At 40.4% G+C, this 23,008-nt stretch overlaps 1 protein-coding gene across 2 annotated transcripts in view; it reads right to left on the bottom strand.

Moving 5' to 3' along the window:
- The window catches only part of LOC122551779 (contactin-associated protein-like 5), an 888,067-nt gene that overhangs the window by 389,348 nt on the left and 475,711 nt on the right, over positions 1-23,008 (bottom strand). For both annotated transcript variants that reach the window (XM_087989329.1, XM_043694242.2), the window contains exons 11-13: positions 22,261-22,367; positions 16,258-16,377; positions 13,066-13,266 (exon numbers count right to left, since the gene is read on the bottom strand). In XM_087989329.1, coding sequence (XP_087845455.1) covers positions 13,066-13,266; positions 16,258-16,377; positions 22,261-22,367 — 428 coding nt within the window. The remainder of the gene's footprint in view (positions 1-13,065; positions 13,267-16,257; positions 16,378-22,260; positions 22,368-23,008) is intronic.

The following is a 23,008-nucleotide window of genomic DNA, read 5'->3' as shown; positions in this document are numbered from 1 at the left end:
CCTCCAGTCTGAAAAACAACCCTCCACTACCACCACCCTCTGTCTTCTACCTTTGAGCCAGTTCTGTATCCAAATGGTTAGTTCACCCTGTATTCTGTGAGATCTAACTTTGCTCACCAGTATCCCATGGGGAACCTTGTCAAACGCCTTACTGAAGTTCATATAGATCACATCTACTGCTCTGCTCTCATCAATCCTCTTTGTTACTTCTTCAAAAAACTCAATCAAGTTTGTGAGACATGATTTTCCACGAACAAAGCCATGTTAACTAACCCTAAACAATCCTTGCCTTTCCAAATACATGTACATCCTGTCCTTCAGGATTCCCTACAACAACTTGCCCACCACCGACATCAGGCTCACTGGTGTATTGTTCCCTGGCTTGTCCTTACCATCTTTCTTAAACAGTGGCACTTAGTGATTAACTACTCAGCATCATGTGCAATACAATTAACCTTAAAATCCCCACTCTTATCATCAAACATAAGCCCCATTTTCAAACACTCTATGTATCTTCAGCTAGCACTTACTGTATCATTTATCACTGGGCACAACACATGAAATCATATTTTCATCAGCACCAGCTATTCTCTGCATTGATCAACTTACATCAACGAGAGAATTGTTTGAATTTATTTCATTCAGTTAATGACTTTCTGCATAGTTTCAGTTAATTTGGATCATAATTTTCTAAATGGTCTGAGTTAATACTGACAACAAGCAGTAGGGGTGAAGACATCTCAACGATTTTGTAGATATAAGACAGGTAATTGTTCCAAGACAGATCTCTACTCAATTAAAATCATTCCTCTAGAAAGGAGAAGGAACAGGAAGCATATTACTTTCCTTGAGAAATTAGCTTAGTGATCAATAGCATGAAAGGAAGAAAGTAAATTTAGTCAGAGTGGTCGTTTATCTGATCATGCCGGTCAGAATGACCTCTGTTTGATTTTGAAACAAAAGATAAAAATGTGTTCAGAAAGATTCTGTCCTGTACTCCATCTGAAGTGCTGAAAAGGTAGGTTGATAATGACAGGCTTTCCCTCTTTAATCCTCTCTTGCTAAAAAAAGCAACTTATCCGAGGAATATTATATTGGCTAATATCTAGAAGCTGAAGCTGATAATTACAAGGGAATGTCATAGGTAAAACAAAAAGACTTGAGATGGTAGCACTACTCATATCGAGACACTGACTTCTCTTCACAGTTGCTGGAAGATCTGCTGAGCTTTTCCAGCAATTTCTGTTGCGATCGTGCAATGCAAGTCCCACAGGGTTCTTCCTTCATTTTTTCTTTAAAAAAATCAATAATTGCATTGGTTAAATGCATCTGATATGCGTTTGGTAACTTATTCCAGAGTTAGTAATAGTGAAATTCTTAGGTAATATAGTTGCCACAAACCTATTATTTTGCTTATTTTGAACTTGATTATTTTAATCTTTACTTTTTGAAGCAGTAGATATTACATTTTATTCCTAAAAATGTCTTATGAATTAAAATGAAAAATTCTTGAATTTATGCTAAAATGTCACGATGACGCTTTTATACCATATCTATTTTTTGTTGTTATGTGGTTGAAGTATCTGCTTACTTGTCCGCTCAGTGTATAGATTTTCTGGTTGGTAGGTAAGTCCACTGGAATAGTTAATACTAATTCAAGCACAAGTACACCAATGACCTGCAGCAAATTTATTCAATCCCTTGATTCACACAGTGAATCTGGCCTTAAATGTTTAACCGTGATTACACCCCTCAAGGGTAATTTAATCACTCATGGCCCATTAGCCTTTCATGTCTCATAGGTCTCTCCCTTCGCTCGAAGTGATTGGATACTCCACAAAATCTTTCAGCTGATTTGATAAACTCATTGGCAGTAGAATATGAAAACTAAAAATCCAAGGCAGGCGATAGGCAAGAGAAACACTTCTTCTAGGCTATAGGGTGCAAATGCCAATTGCTGAGCCAATACAATTCCCAGCATTGACTATGGTTTCAGAAGTTACCTTGTAGGTCCATGCAGAAGAAAATAAAATCAAAAAGAAAGCAGGGCAAGTGGTGGTAGAATTGTGACAAAAAAGAAACAGTACTTTGCTGATGTAATATTCTGCTTTTCTTCCTTGTCACATTGCAAGGCCATAAGACATTGAAGCAGAAATAGGCCATTCAGCCCATTGAGCCTGACCCGCCATTCAACGAGATGATGGCTGATCCAATAATACTGAAATCTGCTTTCTTGCCTTTACCCCATAACCCTTCCTGATTATAAATCTATCTACCTCAGCCTTGTTTATATTTAACAAGCCAGCCTCTCCCAGTAAAGATTTCTACAGATTACAGAAGAAATTCCTCCTCATTTCTGTCTTAAATGGGGCTCCCTTAATCTGAGATTGTGTCATTTACTCCTGGACTCTCCCACAAGGTGAAACAACCTCTCTGCACCTACCCTGTCAGGTTCCTGAAGAATCTTGTATGCTACAATAATGTCTCTTTTCATTCTTCTAAATGCCAATGAGTACAGGTCCAACCTCTCCTCAAAAGGAAATCCCTCCATATCCAGGATACACCTAGCAAACCTTCTCTGTACTACCTGTCATGCCAATGCAACTTTCCTGCAAGAAGGAATTAAAATTGTTCATTGCAGTCCAAATGCAATCCAATTACTGCCTTTTAGAGTTTTCGGAAGACTTTCTAATTTTTATATTCAATCCCCTTTGAAACAAAGGCTCCCCTTCTATTTGCCTTCCCTATAATGGCATATATTGGATTCACACACGTGTAATGACTCAATTTATTCTGAGCCACAAAATGTCAGAATTTTGACATTGAAACATCTCTTTCCATGTTTGGGTCTGAGCAGATTGGATTATTTGAGTAGTGTACATACGGGAAATTTGGATGTCAAGGATTGATAATGAAACATGATTTTTTTCACTGCTTCATTGAAATTAACTAATGAAAGTGAAGCAGGCTGTATTTTACAAATATTCAATACCATTCTGGGTGGCACAGTGGCTCAGTGCTATCTCACAGCGCCAGGGATCAGGGTTTGATTCCAGCCTCAGGTCATGTGTGTATGGAGTTTGCATATTCTCCCTATGTGTGCGTGGGTTTCTCTGGGTGCTCCGGTTTCGTCCCACAATCCAAAGATGTGCAGGTTAGGTGAATTGACCATGCTAAAATGTCCATAATATCCAGGGATGCATAGGCGAGGTGGATTAGCCATGGGAAATGCAGGTTACATGCTGAGTCTGGATGGGGTCAGTGTGGACTTGGGCTAAATGGTCTGCTTTCACACTGTAAGGATTCTATGATTTTTCTACTTGTTTCTCATTTAAATACTGTAATTATGTAACCGCTACACTCAGCCACAATAACAAGGAAATCATATTTCATTTTGTCTCGTCTGGTCTCTGAGAATGAGCTCACTTTATTCAATTAAGAAACAAGCATCTTCTCAGGTTTTATTTTGTATGTATGTTTGAGTCAGTCTTCATGGTTGAGCAAAGGGACTCGCGTTTAAATTTCCTTTAAACCTGTCAAATTTAGAAAATTACTTCACAGTCTGTCTCGTTCAAAACTGGAGAAGTTGCCTGGAGGCAGAAGAGAAAAATAAGTCAGACAGGCTCTCTGTAAAATCAGTAACAGACCACCATGTGAGAGTAAAGATTCAAGGAACTGAATGCAATTGTTTTGATGTAACTACTACTGTTTATTTGTGAAATTTACTTTTCTATCCATTGAAAGTTTTAAATATGTTGTTCACTTAGCCATTCAACATTGAGCACAGCTGCATGGCAGTTTACAGCAAAAGTCTCATTCCAATGAAGTGCTTATTCCGACACCTCGCACAGATCAGAAAATATACCCATACAATCCCTGTGCAGTCATCAGTGCTCACAGTTTGATTTGTGATCGTGCTACAAATTCCATAAAATATCAGGTAGGCTAAAACTTAAATTTTAGTGTTGCAAAGGTAGGTTCAATTGAGGCATTCAAGAGACCAATATCTGACAACTTAGATATAAATAATGCACGGGGTTACAGGGAAAGGGCATAGGATGGTACTAAGTCATGATGCTCATTCAGAGAGCCTGTGCAAACACAATGAGTGAAATGCACTAGAAAAATTCTGTGATTCCATATAATATTCTTACTGCATTGATAATGTCCCACTAATACCACGTTGCAAAACCATTAGTACATGCAATCACCCCAGCTTATATGCTTGATGGTAACACAGTGTAATATCGCTGGGTTAGCAGTCCAGAATCCCAGTTTAATGTTGTGGGGAGATAGATTCAAATCCAGGAGGTGAAATTCGAAACCATCTTCCTTTTAAATCTGAAATGATAAGTGCGGGTGGCTTGGTTGTTATGGGGACTTTGGGGCAAAGTCCAAAGACTGCTGACAAAGTAAAAAATGTTCAAATCTGCAGATAATGGCAATGGCATCTGTATTAAAAATAACTTTTATTTTCCCACTCTCAAAAGTAAGATGTTAGCCACATCAGGTTTTATAAACAGTGATACTTTAAGTTCTCATAAAAACTCATCTGGTTCGCTAATGTCCTTTAGGGAAGAAAATCTGCCATCCTAGCAGCCGGGTGAGTCCAGACTCACAGCAATGTGATTAATTCTTCTAACTGCCCTCCTCTGGCAGTTAGGGATGGGCAATAAATGCTGGCCTAGCCAGGAACACCCACCTCCTGTGAATGAATAATAAATGAAACTTTCACAATGTCCTTGAACTTCAGTGACAAACAGATATTTGTTCAGTCGTTGTTTAAAGACTTAACTGGAAAGATTCGGAGATGCCGGTGTTGGACTGGGGTGAACAAAGTTAAAAATCACATGACACCAGGTTATAGTCCAACAGGTTTAATTGGAAGCTCACTAGCTTTCGGAGCGACGCTCCTTCACCTGATGAAGGAGCGTCGCTCCGAAAGCTAGTGTGCTTCCAATTAAACCTGTTGGACTATAACCTGGTGTTGTGTGATTTTTAACTGGAAAGATATAGCTTTAATAGATGGGAACTATTTCATAATTGGAAGGTTTTTTTGTCTGATCTTATGCCAACTTTGCATTGTTTTTTTCCTTTAATAACACCAGTTTAAACGGGTTAAGTTACCAAGAAAGCTTGACTTGATGTCATGGAACTCATACATGTTTGTCCTGGACACAGTTATTACACATGGATAAATTGTACATAACCAGATTTGCAAAGATGAAACTCACATTTTATCAATGATATTGCTCTTTTCCAAATTCAGCATTTTTGTCACTTTTCAGTTAATAAATAGGCACGCATTTCACCCCACAGCTTCCCACAATCATTGATCACTCAACACTTCTAGATTAGGGTAGCAATTTCGCTCCAATGAAATCACCAACATGAATCAAAATCCTACAATAGGTTGCTGTGCAATATCACTTTTATGTTTAGCACTATATAATAATTTTCAAATGTCAATACTAACTTAGAAATGGGTTTATTTTAATGTACCAGAGTGACCGCGTATTAACATTGTCATTCAATACAGTTTCTCACTTATCAAGTTGTCATGCAGAAGCTTGATTGTTATAAACACAAAGTGTATAAGATTGTTAAATTTTTGAACTGTTTAGTTAATTTAAGGTAAAAAGAGTAACATGATGCTTGCTGATAAGCGTGGGTGGCTTGATTATTATGGGGACAGTTGGGACATAGTCCAAAGACTGCTGACAAAGTTAAAGATGTTCAAATCTGTAGACAATAGCAATGGTTTCTGTATTAATAATAACTTTATTTTCCAAGTCTCAAAGGAAGGTGTTAGCCATGTCAGGTTTTATAAACATTTCTACTTTAAGCTTTAATTTCAAGCAAGAATGGAGTTAGGGTACTTAAAGAGAATTGATTAGCATTCCTGATGAAGGACTTATGCCCGAAACATCGATTCTCCTGTTCCTTGGTTGCTGTTTGACCTGCTGTGCTTTTCCAGCACCACACTCTCAACTCTGATCTCCAGCATCTGCAGTCCTCACTTTCTCCTCAATAGCATTTCTACTTGGATACAAGGCACATGTGATTCACATTGCCTTAGATATGGGACTTCAGAGGGAAATAGTCTCTACACTCCCTTTGTAGCATTGACTTACATTGAGGACAGGGTCAGCCCCTGTGAGGAGAGATTCCTGGACCTCCCTGGAAAAGACTGGGACTGCTCTTGCAGGATGCTGAGAAATCCATGACTTGGAGATGCCAGTGTTGGACTGGGGTGTACAAAATTAAAAATCACACAACACCAAGTTATAGTCCAACAGGTTTATTTAGAAGCCCCTGATGAAGGAGCAGTGCTCCGAAAGCTAGTGCTTCCAAATAAACCTGATAGACTATAACCTGGTGTTGTGTGATTTTTTAACTATGTACAACATCCTCTCTTCAATGCACTGCAACTCCCACCATTACCTTGCTTTCAGTGTCACTCATTGAACATCATTTCTAACCACTGAAAACCACAAGGAACCCACCACCTCTTCAACCTCCGAGGTCATGGGAAGAAGCATCAACACCCCATACCAGCTCAGATACTGAACACCTCATTGGGAACGTTGGGCTTAGGAAGATTGGATGCACAATCTGGTTAGCAACTCAATTTGACAGCTTTGGTCATGGCTGAGAAAGAGATGTCACTGGCTACTGGAACTCAGGGGACTGTCTGAGATCAGCCAGCTGCTCAGCGCAAGCAGCGGAAGACCTTGTAGTGTCAGCAATCATATCTACATGCAGAGGGAGAAGAGGAGAGGCAGACAGGTACATAGGACACTATGGCCCTCATTGATACATCAGGCTAGATGCAGGGAAGATGCTTTCCCTGGTTGGGAAGTCTAAGGAGGACATTGGTAGACCATTTGGGACTGGGATAAGGAAACATTGCTTCACTCAGAGGGTGGTCAATATGTGGAATTCTCTACCACAGAAGGCTGTGGAGGGGAGGTCATGTCACTGAACATATTCAAGGAAGAGATAGATTTCTTTTTCGATTTTAATCATAAATATCCTTGAAGTGGATGAAGTTTACTTAGGCATCTTGATCTAATTTCATGCACATAAAAGACTCTGGCCATCACATGATTTATAGTTATCAAGAAAAGTTTTGGGTAGGTGCAGCATATTACATTTGTTACAGAGTCTGATGGTTTGTCATGCTTCCCCATCAAGGGGTATGGAAAAAGAAAGAAAGAATATGGTATTAAAATAAAGGATCAGCTTTGATCATTTTGAATGGCGGAGTAGGTTCAAAGGGCCGAAAGGCCTACTCCTGCTCCTAGTTCCTATGTTCGAAGAATGTATGCAGCTGTATTTTACAGGTCTAGTGATAGTTGATCCCAATGACAAGGTCTTTCACAGAACAAAAATGTTCAGTTTGTCCACCAGAAGTCAGAAAGAGCCAAAAATTCTCTGGAAGATCAGCTCAAGGTACGAATTAATCTCAGGATAAACATACGCCAACTCATTTCATGTAAACAGCAATCCAAGAGCCCATTGACCACTTTATCAGAAGATGCCACGGCAAAAGACATGTATGTGACTTTCTAAAGAGCAGCTGTCAGAAAGGCTCATTGAGTTAGTCATCATTTCCATATCAATTAAATCTTTAAGGAGAATCCTTTGGGCAAATAGGCATAGAGTGATACACCATTTGAAGATGGATGCAAGTCTGAAGCCATAATGGCAGGCCAAGAACAATAACAGATTTTCATTGCAGCCTTCAGTCTTGATACAGTTAGGGAAGCATTATAAACCATCAAATGCTGTAACAAATGTAATATGCTGCACCTACCCAAAACTTTCCTTGATATCTATAAATCATGTGATGCCAAGAGATTTTTTTTATGTGCAGGGAATTAGATCAAGACGCTTAAACAAACTTTATCCACCCTTGAATAATATTTATGACTAAACTATCAATTTGTGTCTCCCACATTGTGGGTAAGGGTAATTTTGATTTCTGATTTGATGTATTAATGTCGTATGTACCAAGATACAGTGAAAAGTATTGTTTTGCAAGCAGATGCAGAGTAAGATCAACTCTAATGTACGAAAGGTCTATTCATGAGTCTGATAACAGTGGGGAAGAAGTTGATTTTGAATCTGTTGGTACATATTTTCAAACTTTCAGACCTTCCCCATGATGGAAGGGGGTGGAAGAGATTTGAATGGTAAAAATGGCCCCAAATGAGTTTGACCACCCTGCTGCATTAACCTTCGCCATCAGCAAACATTGGATCTGGCTTAATTTATAAATGTCTTATGACAGCTAAATCAAAACAGAGTTTGCAACATTAATTCTAATCAATCATCTATACCCTTCACTTAGCCCACTAGCCCAAACCTATTCTAAAGTACCCCCTGGCCTAGTTCAGAACTTGAATCATTCTCCAATTCATCTCCCATCAAATGCCTTCTCTAAGCGTAGGAGCAAATTACTATAGATGCTGGAATCTGTACTGAAAGCAAAAAAAAAATGCTGGAGATTCCAGTGAGACAGGCAGCATCCATGGAGAGAAAGAGTAAGCTTTTTTTTTGAGTTTAGATGAAGCTTCATCATGAGCTCTCATAAAGAGTCGTCTTGACTCGAAACATTAGCTTGCTGTCTCTCCAAGGATGCTGTCTGTCCTACTCGAATCTCCAGCATTTTTTGTTTTCTGTTTTTTTTAGCTTATATTGTTCATGAAACCAACCTCCTGCTTCTTCAATCTGGTCACACTAGACAGTTGGTTACCCACCTTCCAATCCTGGACCTATGGTAGCTGATGTTGTTTCTGCTCAGGTATCAGCATCCTCTGCTTCAAGCCTTCTTGGCCTACTCAAAAAAGTTTGACCTCTCTCTATCTTCCAATTTGCTGCCTCATCTCTAAACTCAATTTCTTTACCAACGTGCTGAAATATTTGTTTCTTCTCGGAATACTGCCCAACTTTTCCAGACATTTCATAAATGAATACCTCTAATTATTTTTACTAGGCCAGGGGGTACTTTATAATAGGTTTGGGCTATTGGGCTAGGTGAAGGGCATAGGTGATTGATTGGAATTAATGTTGCTAACCCTGTTTTGATTGAGCTGTCCTAAGACATTTATAAATTAAACCAGATCCAATGTTTGCTAATGGGGTAAAGGGGGTAGCACAAGATTCATGCAGCAGCGTGGCCAAACTCATTTGGGGCCATTTTTACTGTTCAAATCTCTTCCATTTCCATCTATCATGGAGAAGGTCTAAAAGTTTAAAAACACGTAGCAGCAGATTCTTCCCCACTGTTATTAGACTCATGAACAAAGGAACAATGACTCTTTACAAAGTTACAAATGGCATTCTGTGCAACCCCAATAAAGGTAAGCAATCACTCCCCACCCTTCTTGACCTGTCTCCAGCATTTGACATGCTTAACGACACTATTCCTGTCCACTGCTCATGCCTGCTGCCTAGCTGCATGGGACTGCATTTACTCTATTCTTATCCATCTAATCCTAGCCAAAGACCCTGTCTATTACCTTAGATATTCCCCATCGATCTGGACTTGCAAACCACAACTAGTCCTCCAACCCATACCATTCGCCTCAGTCTTTCACTTACCTCATGTTTGTTATGACACCTAATTCCAACTTAACATTAATACTCTCAACCCTGATCTATCTCTAAATTAGACAGGCAAGTAGCTGGAAGAACACAGCAAGCCAGGCAGCATCAGGAGTGGATGTTTCAGGTGTGACCCTGCTTCAGGACTGCGGTTGAGTGTAGAGGGAGCAGCAGATAAATTCGGTGGTGGGGGCAGAGTAGAATTGGGAAAAGGGAAGACAGGTAGAGGGTACGAGCTGGTTGTTCAATGGGAAGAATGAATCCGGTGGTGGCAGGGAGCAGTGACAGAGAGAAGTGGGGTTTGGAAGAGAGCTGGGGGGATAGGTAGGGAGGTTATTTGAAATTGGAGAACTCAATGTTGAGTCTTCTGGACTGTAGGGTGTCCAGGTGAAAGATAAGGTGTTGTTCCTCCAATAGGAACTATGGTTTGTTTTGGCAATGGAGGAGGCCAATGATGGTCATGTCAGAAAGGGAATGGTTGCAGGAGTTGAAATGGGCAGTGACTGGAAGGTCCGGTTGGCCCCTGCGGACTTGACTGTGATGCTCGGTGAGCCGTTCCTTAAGTTTACGTTCGGTCTCCCCAATGGAAAGAAGACCACACTGGGAGCACCTGATGCAGTAAACTAGTTTGGAAGGTCTCTAAATTGGCAGATAAGTGGTTTGATATCAAAAGCAGAAATTTCCTCTGAATGAATGGTGGGAAGTTCAATCTAGCTGTCAACAGTCCTTGCCTCAAGCTCTATTCCCTCGAAACTTACTTCTTTGACCAACCATTCGATTACAGGTTCTAATATTTCCTGATAGCTGTTGTGGTAATGGCACTAAACTAGTATTCAGAATCCAGGGTAATGTTCTGGGGCCACAGATTTGAATTCCCACTACAGGTGATGACTTGACTTCAGTAAAAAGCTGGATGAATGGAAAGCATGTATCAATTTTCATGAAGACTCAGCTGGTTCACTGATGTCCTTCAATGGAGGACATCTGTCACCCTTAGCTGGTCTGGCCGACACTTGACTCCATACTCATAGCAATGTGGTGGATTATTAACTCTCCTGTGAACAATAAATGTTCATCAGTCAGTGACATCCACATCCCATGAATGAATATAAGGAAAACTGGCTCAGTGACATATTTATTGAATGTCCTTTATTGTCACTTGTACTCCAGTACAGGAGTACAGTGAGTTTGACAATCCTTTTGCGGAGTAGCTTGGGATGTACTACTATGTACAAGCATTATATAAGTACAATTTACAATTTTGTTGTCATACATTATTACGATTGATTATAATTATATAAAATAACGTAGTCCAATAATATAAGTTAGTTCTATAATAAAATAAGCTGACACAGTTCCCTAAATCACAAAATCAGACATTTTCATGGCTTTGAGATCCATTTAAACTATTGCATCTAATTTTGTTAAAATTAAAAACAAGGTGTCATATTCATAAGTCAGGAAAAAAAATTGATCTTGTTGAAATGACAAGTGTCAGAAAAACTATGACCAAATAATTGGAGGAAGAAAATATAATTGATTTTGACAACCAAAATAATTAAAGGCAATTAGCTCAGATGAAAGATTCCAACTATTAACAGTAACTATAACACAAAACTGCTACAAGGAAAGAAATAGTCAGGCAGCTCAACAATGAAAGAAACAAAGTATCATCCAATCTTGAAATGTCTCCAACCAGCTTCAGAGTAAACCACATTATCAAACCCAGGTGGACCATATGACAGAGTGATTCATTAAGAATATTCTTTTTCTTGTAGGTTTTACTTTTAATGGATTAGAATTTCTTTGCAAATTATTCTAAATTTCAACTGGTTGCATTCCTAAGCCAATGGCTAAACACTGAACTATCCAAGCAGAAATACGGCAGCAAATAACAGTCAAGTCACCATTTATTATACATGTACCAGCCTTGCACTGTGGTTTGTCTGTCAAAACTGAAGAAGCTTTTGTAAGTAACTGTTGCAGGTTCTTTGCATTTCTTTGTTCTGTGAGTAAAGCTAAAGTTTTCACACCAAATCATTTTTGTCTTTTACACTGTATTGCCATGGAGCTGGATTAACTACTGAGACTTGTATGGCGATTGTTATTCTTTTTACATAATTTAATTTTCTTTAGCACCTAGTGGTGCCGTAGGTGACTAGGATTGATTTACAATCATACTTTGTAAAATGTTAGAGCTGAAAGAACTGGGGACGCTGGAGATCAGAAACAAAAACAGAAATTTCTGTTTTTATTTGCAAAATGTAATTGTCCTCCATTGGTTGTACTTTACTGGAAAAATAATCTTCCTTTTATCGGTAGAAATTATAATTGTTGCTGAAATCCTACACATTCTTAAATTCATACAGCGCAGTAAAGGCCCTTAGGCCCATCGAGTCTGCACCAATGTTATTATCACTAATCCCAATTTGTAGCACTTATCCTGTATCTTTGAATGTTATGATATTTGAAGTACTCATCCACATATCTTTTAAAGTTTGTAAGGTTTCCAGCCTCCACAACCTTCCCAGGCAATGCATTCCAGATTCCCACTGCTAAATGAAAAAAACAATTCCCAAATCCCCTCTGAATCTCCTGCCCCTTTACCCCAAACCACGCACCCTTGTGATTGATGCCTTGACCAAGGGGAACAGCTGTTTTCTATTCACCCTGTCCATATCCCTCAGAAGCATATACACCTCGGTCATGCCCCCCCAAGACGATTCTCGTCATTTCCGTTTCTTTAAGGGCACTTTGTTTGCATTGTCGTTTGTAGACGTAGTACACTTTGTTTGCGGTTAACTATGCTTATTTTTTTAAAGTCTATGCAATAAATTTCTCCTTGCTTTCAACTCATCAATTGAAGCACTGACATTCCAATTGTTAATATGGATGCACCAGAATGATAAGTTATGCAAATACAGCTTTCATGCCTTGCATGTGGAGTCCTTGGTCTGGTCACTGTATTAAGGCAGGTCATATGGAAGTTTGGGTGTGAATCTACAGGGATTACAGTAAAACAAGCAGTAGACCAAGCTATTGTGACTGCTGTAAATCTCATATGCAAGCCTGTGACTGGAAAAGAAATGCATAACACATTTAATCAAACTGGATTTGTCATTTTAGAGGTGTCAAAATAGCTAGCACTCATTTAATATCTAGTTCTAAACCAACAAATACGTTTCACTCAATAATTTGCTCATTTCTTATGCTCTCGTGCTATCAAGATTTGTTTTAAGGCAATCATTATGTATCATTTGGAAAGATTCCCAGTTTCACGGGATAACACTGCAGGACATGACATTCCAGTGTCAAATAGAAGTAATGTCTTTTGACTGAAGCTAATTTTACTATAGGCATCACTTAATCATGTCAATGAGAAGAAAGAGACTGACTTTTAAACCTCAATGCTCCAACATAATTAGTTTTATAATTTGTGGTGCTGGTACCTACTTGGCGTGTTTAAAAGGCGTGACTTCCTGCAGTGGTAGGCCACTTTCTGCTCACAATAGTCCATGCTGTTAATCATGGCTCGAAGCTGTTCCATGCTGGCATTGTAGTTTAGCTGCACTAGGTAAGGCTTCTCTACATTCGAACCTCTCACTTTGGTTAGCTCAGTATTGTTGTGCTGAATCACTGTCCAGGTTTTATCTTCTGTTGGTTTTTAAGGAAGAAAATACATTCATTAGAGCTCTCAGAACACATGGCTGTGGCATACAGAAACTTGACTTTTAATGAACACTAGACCAGCATTTGCTCCACTGCTGTTTCTCTTCGGAGGGTCAGTATGGACTTGTTGGGCCGAAGGGCCTGTTTCCACACCGTAGGGAATCTAATCTAATCTCATCTATGCATTTCCTGTAATGAACATTCAACTTTGAGGATGAACAATGATAGCTCAGATTCTGTGGTGGTAATAACAGTGAAAAGTCATCATTGTCAGCATGACTCCAATGAAACAGACATCAACTATTGGAGTGCATACATGAATAAACTAACACAGAAAGTGTGTGTAGTTCAAGGCAGGAAACAGAAATCTATGTCACAGTTTCATTGTAATAGAAGCAGGAGTGGGCCATTTGGCCCATCAAGCCTGCTCCGCCATGGTCGATCTATCCATCGTCTCAGCTCCCCCTACCTGCATTATCCCCATAACCCTTAATTCCTCTACCATGCAAAAACCCAACCAACTGTGTCTTGAATATATATAATGAAACTGTCTCTAATGCTTCCTTGGGCATAAAATTCCATAGATTCACTACTCTCTGGGAAAAGCAGTTCCTCCCCATCTCTGTCCTAAATCTACTCCCCCAATCTTGAGACCATGTCACCTAGTTCTGGTCTCATCCACCAGTGGAAACAACTTGCCTGCCTCTATCTTTTATATCCCTTTCATAATATTATATGTTTCTATAAGATCCCCTCTCATTCTTCTAAATTCTAGTGAGTACAGTCCCAAGCAGTTCAACTTCTCTTCATAGGGTAATCCCTTCATCTCCGGAATCAACCTGATGAATCTCCTCTACACCACCTTCAAAACCAGTATATCCTTCCTCAAGTAAAGAGACCGGAACTGTGCACAATACTCAGTGCAGTGCTCATTGAACTTGCAGATATTGCTGCCGTGGCCACAGTTCAAGGTGAAAGAGTGAGATAGCATGGTCAGCTATCAAAGAGGAGAACAGCAGGAGGTGCACTGACCACCTGACTGTCTATCTATATCTTATGGAAACCAAATAGGCCACAGATTGAGCATCAACTCTTATTTTTTAACTATTACTGTTGTGTATTTATGGCAGTCAATCAAAATCTAATTATTTGGGCAAATTCAGAGTTTTGAGTCATTGATGCCTAGAGTGAACTTTTGAAACAGACGGAGCGAGGTTGATATTTGGTGGAAATGTTGCAGTTGTATAGGACTCTGGTGCGGCCACATCTGGAGTATTGTGTGCAGTTTTGGTCGCCATACTATAGGAAGGATGTGGAGGCACTGGAACGGGTGCAGAGGAGGTTTACCAGGATGTTGCCTGGTATGGTAGAAAGATCGTATGAGGAAAGGCTGAGGCACTTGGGGTTGTTTTCATTGGAGAAAAGAAGGTTTAGGGGTGACTTGATAGAGGTGTATAAGATGATTAGGGGTTTAGATAGGGTCGACAGTGAGAATCTTTTTCCACGTATGGAGTCAGCTATTACAAGGGGGCATAGCTTTAAATTAAGGGGGGGTAGGTATAGGACAGATGTTAGGGGTAGGTTCTTTACTCAGCGAGTCATGAGTTCATGGAGTGCCCTGCCAGTAGCAGTGGTGGACTCTCCCTCATTATGGGCATTTAAGCGGGCATTGGATAGGCATATGGAGGATAGTGGGCTAGTGTAGGTTAGGTGGGCTTGGATCGGCGCAACATCGAGGGCCGAAGGGCCTGTACTGCGCTGTATTCTTCTATGTTCTATGTTCTATGTTCTATGAAAGAGCCTACAACCTGCAAGCGCTGGATGGTTGCCACTAATTGCTACCATATTTCATCAGTGTTGACTATTTGACTCATTTGGATGAGTTGCATTCAAAACCTTGGATTTTTCTAATGAGTAAAATTTAGATTTCATATACAATTGAGAAAGATAAAGTTTTGAGATAAGAAGTAATTAAATCTTAATAGGCTCGCCTTAGTATTGATTTTCCAAAGTAAAAGAAAGGAAGGAGAAATTGTTCTGAAAAAAATGTCTTTGATGCTGTTTATAAGAGACAAAAAAAAACTTCAGATTCAGGAATCCAAAATAGACAGGCAGGCACCTGGAAGATCACAGCAAGCCAGGCAGCAGCAGGAGGTGGAAAAGTCAACGTTTCGGGTGTAACCCTTTTTCAGGACCCTGAAGAAGGGTTATACCTGAAACGTTGACTTCTTTACCTTCTGATGGTGTCTGACTTGCTGTGGTCTTCCAGCCTCCTGTCTATCTAATTCTGTTTGTAAAACAGAAAATCAAGTCCCTCTGTGGTGTAATTGTGCGGTTATTATATGAAGCACTAAAGTTTTGGGAGAAATCTGATGAGAACAAATGTAAACATTCCTTAAGACCTACTGTCAGAAGTAGATTATTTCTGTAAACCAGCAAACAGTTGTGATCAAAAACTCAGATCTAAATGTAAGACAAAATGAAAGTCTGGAAAACAGAAAACTTTGGAAATGCACAATGTGACAAGCAACAATTGAAAGAAAAAGTAAAGATTAATCGAGCATGATTCAGTGATCCTTCCTCCCAAAGGATTCAGGAATTTTTGATGCTGCATGGTAATGTCTTGAATCATGTTCCCTGTGAGTGTAGCTTCCTTTGGGACTGCAGTGTTATCTCTGATATTGTAATGGAGAACTGTTGAAGAGTTACCCTTCTCCCGATCCTCTGCTCAACAACATAATTCTTGTTTCTCCCTTCAAAAGCTGATTGACTTGTTATGCATGCCTTTCATTGTGTGTTTTTGCTTCCATATCATCTTCCATAAAACTGAGTTTTGCTTTGCTAACATTCAGAGTAAAGAATAAAAGTGTTCAGTGGGTGGAGGAAAATATTTTGTTTGTTTCATATGTGTTTTTGATTTCCTGTAGGCTCTCATTTATTGTTTCCTCAAAGCAAAAGTAATGTGAAGCACCTTACCTGTCATGTTACAGTATACCAAGAGCGGTCCCACTGGACCACTGCCATCTGGATCAATGAAGAAGAAACCTGATGTATTCCCAGTGTGTTTGTAAGCTTCACATGACTGTTCATGCACCGCTGAAATAAGACAAACAAAATAAGTAGAATCTTTTACTCCAGGTTTTTTACAATGTTATGAAACCGTGATTTTAATGCAGGGAAACATCCTGGAGCACATCAGGAGAAAAATGCTAATGGAAATTGGAAATCTGAAATAAGAATATAAGATGTTGGAAGTCCTCTGCATGTGCAGCAGCATCTGCCAAAGAGAAACAAAGTTAATGAGCAGGAACTTGCTGTGCATTTCAGAATCCTTACGTTGGAACCCAATGCCAGCACCTACTGAAGGCCGAAACTGAAGAGACGTGTCCTCTTCATTAGCACATTTCCATGCTGTTATAGATGCTGGGTGAACTTCCAATGCTGCTGGCCCAATGATAGGGAGGCTGCTTTACAGACACTAGATTAGAGCGGTGCTGGAAAAGCACAGTAAATCAGGCAGCATCCGAGGAGCAGGAAAATCGACGTTTCGGGCAAAAGCCCTTCATCAGAAATGAAGGCAGGGAGCCTCCGGGGTGGAGAGATAAATGGGAGAGGGGTGGGGCTGGGGAGAAGGTAGCAAAGAGTACAATAGGTGGATGGGGGTGGGGATGAAGGTGATAGGTCGGAGAGGAAGGTGGAGCGGATAGGTGGGAACAAAGATTGACAGGTAGGACAGGTCATGAGGACGGTGCTGATCTGGAAGGTTGCAACTGGGGTAAGGTGGCGAGAGGGAAAATGAGGAATCAGGTGAAGTCCACATTGATGCCCTGGGATTGAAGTATTCCGAGGTGGAAGATGAGGCGTTCTTCCCCCAGGCATCGGGTGGTGAGGGAATGATGGTGGAGGAGGCATTTCCACGGCAGAGTGGGAGGGGGAGTTGAAATGTTGGGCCACGGGGCAGTGGGGTTGATTGGTGTGGGTGTCCCAGAGATGTTTCCTAAAGAGAAGGCGTCTAGTTTCCCCAATGTAGAGGAGAGTGCATCGGGAGCACCGCCTCAAAAATGGCTTTGGTGGATGTGCAGGTGAAACTTTGATGGATGTGGAAGGATCCTTTGGGGCCTTGCATGGAGGTAAGGGGAGGTGGTTTGGGCACAGATTTTGAAATTCCTGTGGTGCAGGGGAAGGTGTTAAGAGCCCCACTAGGAGAGATGGTACAGCATAGGAAGGAAGGTAGTTGATGTTGTGAGAATGTCCAAATAAAGGCACAGAAATTTGAACCACAAAATCAGAGGGGTCAAACACACAGATCCCATGGGAAATCTTTGGGTTTGGCATGTGGGTACCACCTTTGATGCAGTGTCAACCATTCACCCACTATCTTTGTGAGATGGAGTGAATGGGTGCGATGTTCCCCCCCCCCCACCACCCCCCCAAGCTTTCTGCATGCAAACCACCCCAACTGCAAGCACTTGCTCAATTTGATACTTTAGTTGTTTAAAATAGAAGCCCTTCTCTATTCAGCAGGCAATCGAGCTGCACCCGACTTGCCTCAATAATGGGGAAGCATTGTGGAGATATCGGTGATAATAGGAACACATTGTCCAATCATCCCTAACTCCCAAGCCACCCTGAGTCAGAGCTTATTATCTCAGAGCTGAAACTTCAACCCAATGTCTCAAGATAATGAACTTTTGCCTGTCTGTTTGGAGAACAAATATTTTTCATTGTCCTTTGGTCATGTGTCAGGATTAAAGTTTTAATGGCGAAAGCCATCGAAAGGGATGGGGAGAAAGCAGTTGCAGGATTCTGAGTTGGATGATCAGCCATGATCATATGGAATGATGAACCAGACTCCCAAGGGTAGTATGGCCCACTCCTGCCTCCACTTTCTATGTTCCTATCATTCGCATTTCCAATCAAGAAAGTAAATACATTCAGCAGAAAGGAAAACCAATTTACCCCTAAGAGAGAACTGAATAACCGTATTCCGAATAATGAAGAGTCTTGAACAAGTTCATGGGGAAAGATTACTTGGGGTTTTCAAGTCAGCAGTGAGGAATTACCTATTGAAAATGATTTACAAGTGAGTTTTAAAGATGACCAAGGATCAATTTATTTATGCAGAATGTTTTCTGAGAATGAAATTAACTGACTGAGGTAGAGAAACTGTTATCCTGGGATTAGGTTTTTGAACAAAGATATCAGTAATGGAAGAGCAAAGGATCATGAGATACATTTTGGATTGTTTTAGCTCAGCTAGGATGAACCAAATGGCTTTCTGTGTTAGAACTGTCAATGGCTCACCAACCCAGTGATATACAAGCTCTGTGGACAAATATGAAGAAGAAAAGGGATAGCATAGGGAATTTGTGTGTGGAGTCTGAGGAGGTAGGGGAAGCCCTAAATGAGTTTTTTGCTTCTGTCTTTATGAAAGAAACAAACTTTGTAGTGATTGAAGACTTTGAAGAGCAGGCGTGTATGCTGGAATGGATAGAGATAGAAGACGCTGATGTGCTGAAAATTTTGTCAAACATCAAGATTGACAAGTCGCCAGGCCCGGACCAGATTTGTCCTCGGCTGCTTTGGGAAACAAGAAAAGCAATTGCTTTGCCACTTCCGAAGATCTTTGCATCCTCGCTCTCCACTGGAGTCGTACCTGAGGACTGGAGAGAGGCAAATGTAATTCCTCTCTTCAAGAAAGGAAATAGGAAAATCCCCAGCAATTGCAGACCAGTAAGTCTCATGTCTGTTGTCTGCAAGGTGTTAGAAAGGATTCTGAGGGATAGGATTTATGACCATCTGGAAGAGCATGGCTTGATTAAATGCAGTCAACACGACTTTGTGAAGGGCAGGTCATGCCTCACAAACCTTATTGAATTCTTTGAGGATGTGACTAGAAAAGTTGATGAAGGTCGAGCTGTGGATGTGGTGTATATGGACTTCAGCAAGGCATTTGAAAAGGTTCCCCATGGTAGGCTCATTCAGAAGGTCAGGAGGAATGGGATACAGGGGAACTTAGCTGTCTGGATACAGAATTGGCTGGCCAACAGAAGATAGCGAGTGGTAGTAGAAGGAAAATATTCTGCCTGGAAGTCTGTGGTGAGTGGTGTTCCACAGGGCTCTGTCCTTGGGCCTCTACTGTTTGTAATTTTTATTAATGACTTGGATGAGGGGATTGAAGGATGTGTCAGCAAGTTTGCAGACGACACAAAGGTTGGAGGTGTCATTGACAGTATAGAGGGCTGTTGTAAGCTGCAGCGGGACATTGACAGGATGCAGAGATGGGCTGAGAGGTGACAGATGGAGTTCCACCTGGATAATTGCGAGGTGATGCATTTTGGAAGGTCAAATTTTAAAGCTGAGTACAGGATTAAGGATAGGATTCTTGGCAGTGTGGAGGAACAGAGGGATCTTGGTGTGCAGGTACATAGATTACTTAAAATGGCCACCCAAGTGGACAGGGTTGTTAAGAAAGTATATGGTGTTTTGGCTTTCATTAACAGGGAGATTGAGTTTAAGAGTCGTGAGATCTTGTTGCAGCTCTATAAAACTTTGGTTAGACTGCACTTGGAATACTGCATCCAGTTCTGGTCGCCCTATTATAGGAGAGATGTGGATGCTTTGGAGAGGGTTCAGAGGAGTTTTAACAGGATGCTGCCTGGACTGGAGGGCTTATCTTATGAAGAGAGGTTGACTGAGCTTGGACTTTTTTCATTGGAGAAAAGGAGGAGGAGAGGGGACCTAACTGAAGTATACAAGATAATGAGAGGCATAGACAGAGTTGATAGCCAGAGATTATTTCCCAGGGCAGAAATGGTTAACACGAGGGGTCATAGTTTTAAGTTGGTTGGAGGAAAGTATAGAGGGGATGTCAGAGGCGGGTTCTTTGCACAGAGAGTTGTGAAAGTTGCCAGCAGCAGTTGTGGAAGCAAGGTCATTGGGGACATTTAAGAGACTCCTGGGCATGCATATGGTCACAGAAATTTGAGGGTGCATACATGAGGATCAGTGGTCGGCATAACATCGTGGGCTGAAGGGCCTGTTCTATGCTGTACTGTTCTATGTTCTATGTTCTATGTTCTAAAAGTTACAAGTTGGGGAAAGAGAGGTGAGTGCTTGCAAGGTAAGGGAAGGGGCACATATGGCAATGGTAGGGGAAGGGAGGAATTGGAGGTGGGGAAAATCAAGGGCAAAATAGTTGACTGTTCTTGAAATCCATATGAATCTACATATACAATAAGATACAAATTAGGAGCAGAAGCTCTTCAGTATTTAGCTCCTTCAGTATTTCTAACATTTGATGAGGTCTGATTTAATTGCAGCCTCAAGTAATTGACCACATTATGTGAGAAAGTGTTTCCTTCTCATCCCATCTTAGATGAAAGATTCCTTATTTTGAAATATTGTCTGCTCGTTCTAATATCGCCCACAAAGGGAAACAATCTTTCAACATTCATTTCAACAAGGTCTTGAATGTTTCAATATGATCACCTCTCATTTTTCTAAACTCTAATCTGTCAAGAGCCAACCCACCCAGCCTTTCTTTCTAAGGTTATCTAAACCTTCTCCCAACTACTTCTAATCCAAAGATAAACTTTCTTAAGTAAGAGCACCAAAAACTGGTCACAGGAATCCAGATGTGGCCTCACCAATGCCCTGTAAAACTTAAGCAAAACTTCCTTGTTTCTAATACAGCAAACTCTGTTTTAACTGGCATCTTATCAACCAACATACTTCATAAACCAGCAAATATTCTATTCCTCAAATACCTCAATCTAACGTGATGTCCAAGTATTTCAATAAAGCTGTGAATAAAGTATGACAGTGATGCGTATATCCCCTGCATTATGTTTCCATTACTCACTGTGTGGTTTTCCATTGATTTTAGGAGCTATATTGATGTTTTTATAAGATTCTTTGAGGGATGCTAATGTCTCGAAGTTTCACTTGGTCAAGATTTACTGGGGTTAAGCATATTTCTCGATTATCCAGATTATTTGATCAACTGGTGCACTCCACCTGGTCCCATAGGTGCCAGCTAATAAAAAGTTCCATTCCCCTTGCAACAGGAACATCCCATTTGCGCCCCTAATCTCTTGCTGTATCTGATTCATAACCTTTTGTGAGTCATGTATCTGGAGACCCAGATCCCTCTGACTTGCAACCTCTCTCTATTTAAATAATATATGGCCTCTCTACTCTACCTGCCAAAGTGCACAAATTTACATTTGCCGACATGTAGTAACTGATAAATTGAAGTTACTGATGGAGGTCAGAAGCAAATAGTCTGTGACTGATGAGAGAATTTCATACTTTCACACAAGAAAAAAAAACACTATTATCATAAATGGTTGCATGAAACAAGTGAATCAAACTGTGACTAGATTAGAGGGCACACAGTTAAAATGATCAACCTCAAGAAAATAAAACTAGATGTACTGGATGTGGGAGAGGAATTTCTATTCTTTCACTCCCTCACAAAAAAATTAATTTGGCACGGAATCAGTGATTTCTGGCCTAGAAAAAGATACCCGAAAACCCATCATAGTTTTATTTATGTATTCACAGGAATGAAAGAGGGACAGTGTCCCCACCAGACAGCTGTCTGCCAATGCTCAGTAATGGAGATGTGGAGATGGAAGAATATTCTTGAAGGTGTGTTTGATTTTGTTCAACCATCAAGGAATACTTAAACAGAACTTTTCCTCAGAGGAGTTAATAGGCCATGAAGGGTTCATAATGGAGTTAATTATAGACTTAATGAGATAAGCAGCCTGTCTCACTCATACCTCCTTACAGTTATAGAAAGTTACACATTAGTATGCTGAACACTGCAATAACCAAACATGTTTCTTCAAACAAACAAATAGAACTATAACTTTAAAATCAATTGCCAAGAGTAGGCTGTCTTGGTTTGGCAGCGGCCTGTTAAAAATGAATTATTTACAAACAAGAAAAGGTTCACATGTCTCTACTCACAATTGTGGCAGGTAGCTCCTTTATAGTCTGTTCCTGTACAGTCACAGTAAAAGGTACTCCAGGACTGTGAGCATTCTCCGCCATGCTCACAGTAATTTGGCAAACATCTAGTGCACAGAAAAGAAAGTTGACTCAGTAGATATACTTGAATAACAACAACTTCTCTTAGTATTGCACTTTAACACAGCAAACAGTTCACAAGGTGCCTCAGGAGATTTATTGGACTTTAGTTTGAAACGCTAAAGAGACATTAAGAGTAATGACAAAAAGTTTGGTTTAAAAGAACAACTCACAAAGAAGGAAGAGACAGAGAGAGCTTTTAGGAGGTAGTTTCAGAGCTTACAACCTTGGCAGCTGATGACACGGACACCAATAAATTTGGGCGGTATCCCAACACAATCGAATATAAACAGAACTCATCCGCGAGAATGCAAACTAGTGCTCAGATTGGTTTCAAATAATGGGAAAAGAAGGGTCAATTTTAAATTGTTGTTCAGACAGGGATGGTCAGTTGCCATGAAGAAAGCAGCATGTGATTATCGAAGCAGCAAAAGTCTAATTTATTTTTATGCATTGATCTCTTTCAGCACCCATTCTTTTGTACTTATTCTGTCATGGGATGTGGGTGTCTCTGGCAAGGCCAGAAATTACTGCCCATCTGTAATTACTTTTAAACCAAGGAGCTTGCTAGGCCATTTATAGCAGTGTCGTAGAGTCATATAGCACAGATAGAGGACCTTCAGTCCAA

This window comes from Chiloscyllium plagiosum, unplaced genomic scaffold (assembly GCF_037043375.1).
Source record: "Chiloscyllium plagiosum isolate Xiang-an unplaced genomic scaffold, Cpla_swu_hap1 HiC_scaffold_7, whole genome shotgun sequence".
In the NCBI taxonomy this organism is placed as follows: domain Eukaryota; kingdom Metazoa; phylum Chordata; class Chondrichthyes; order Orectolobiformes; family Hemiscylliidae; genus Chiloscyllium; species Chiloscyllium plagiosum.
The sequence above is the reverse complement of the archived record's forward strand: the minus strand, read 5'-3'. Positions and strand labels throughout refer to the sequence as shown.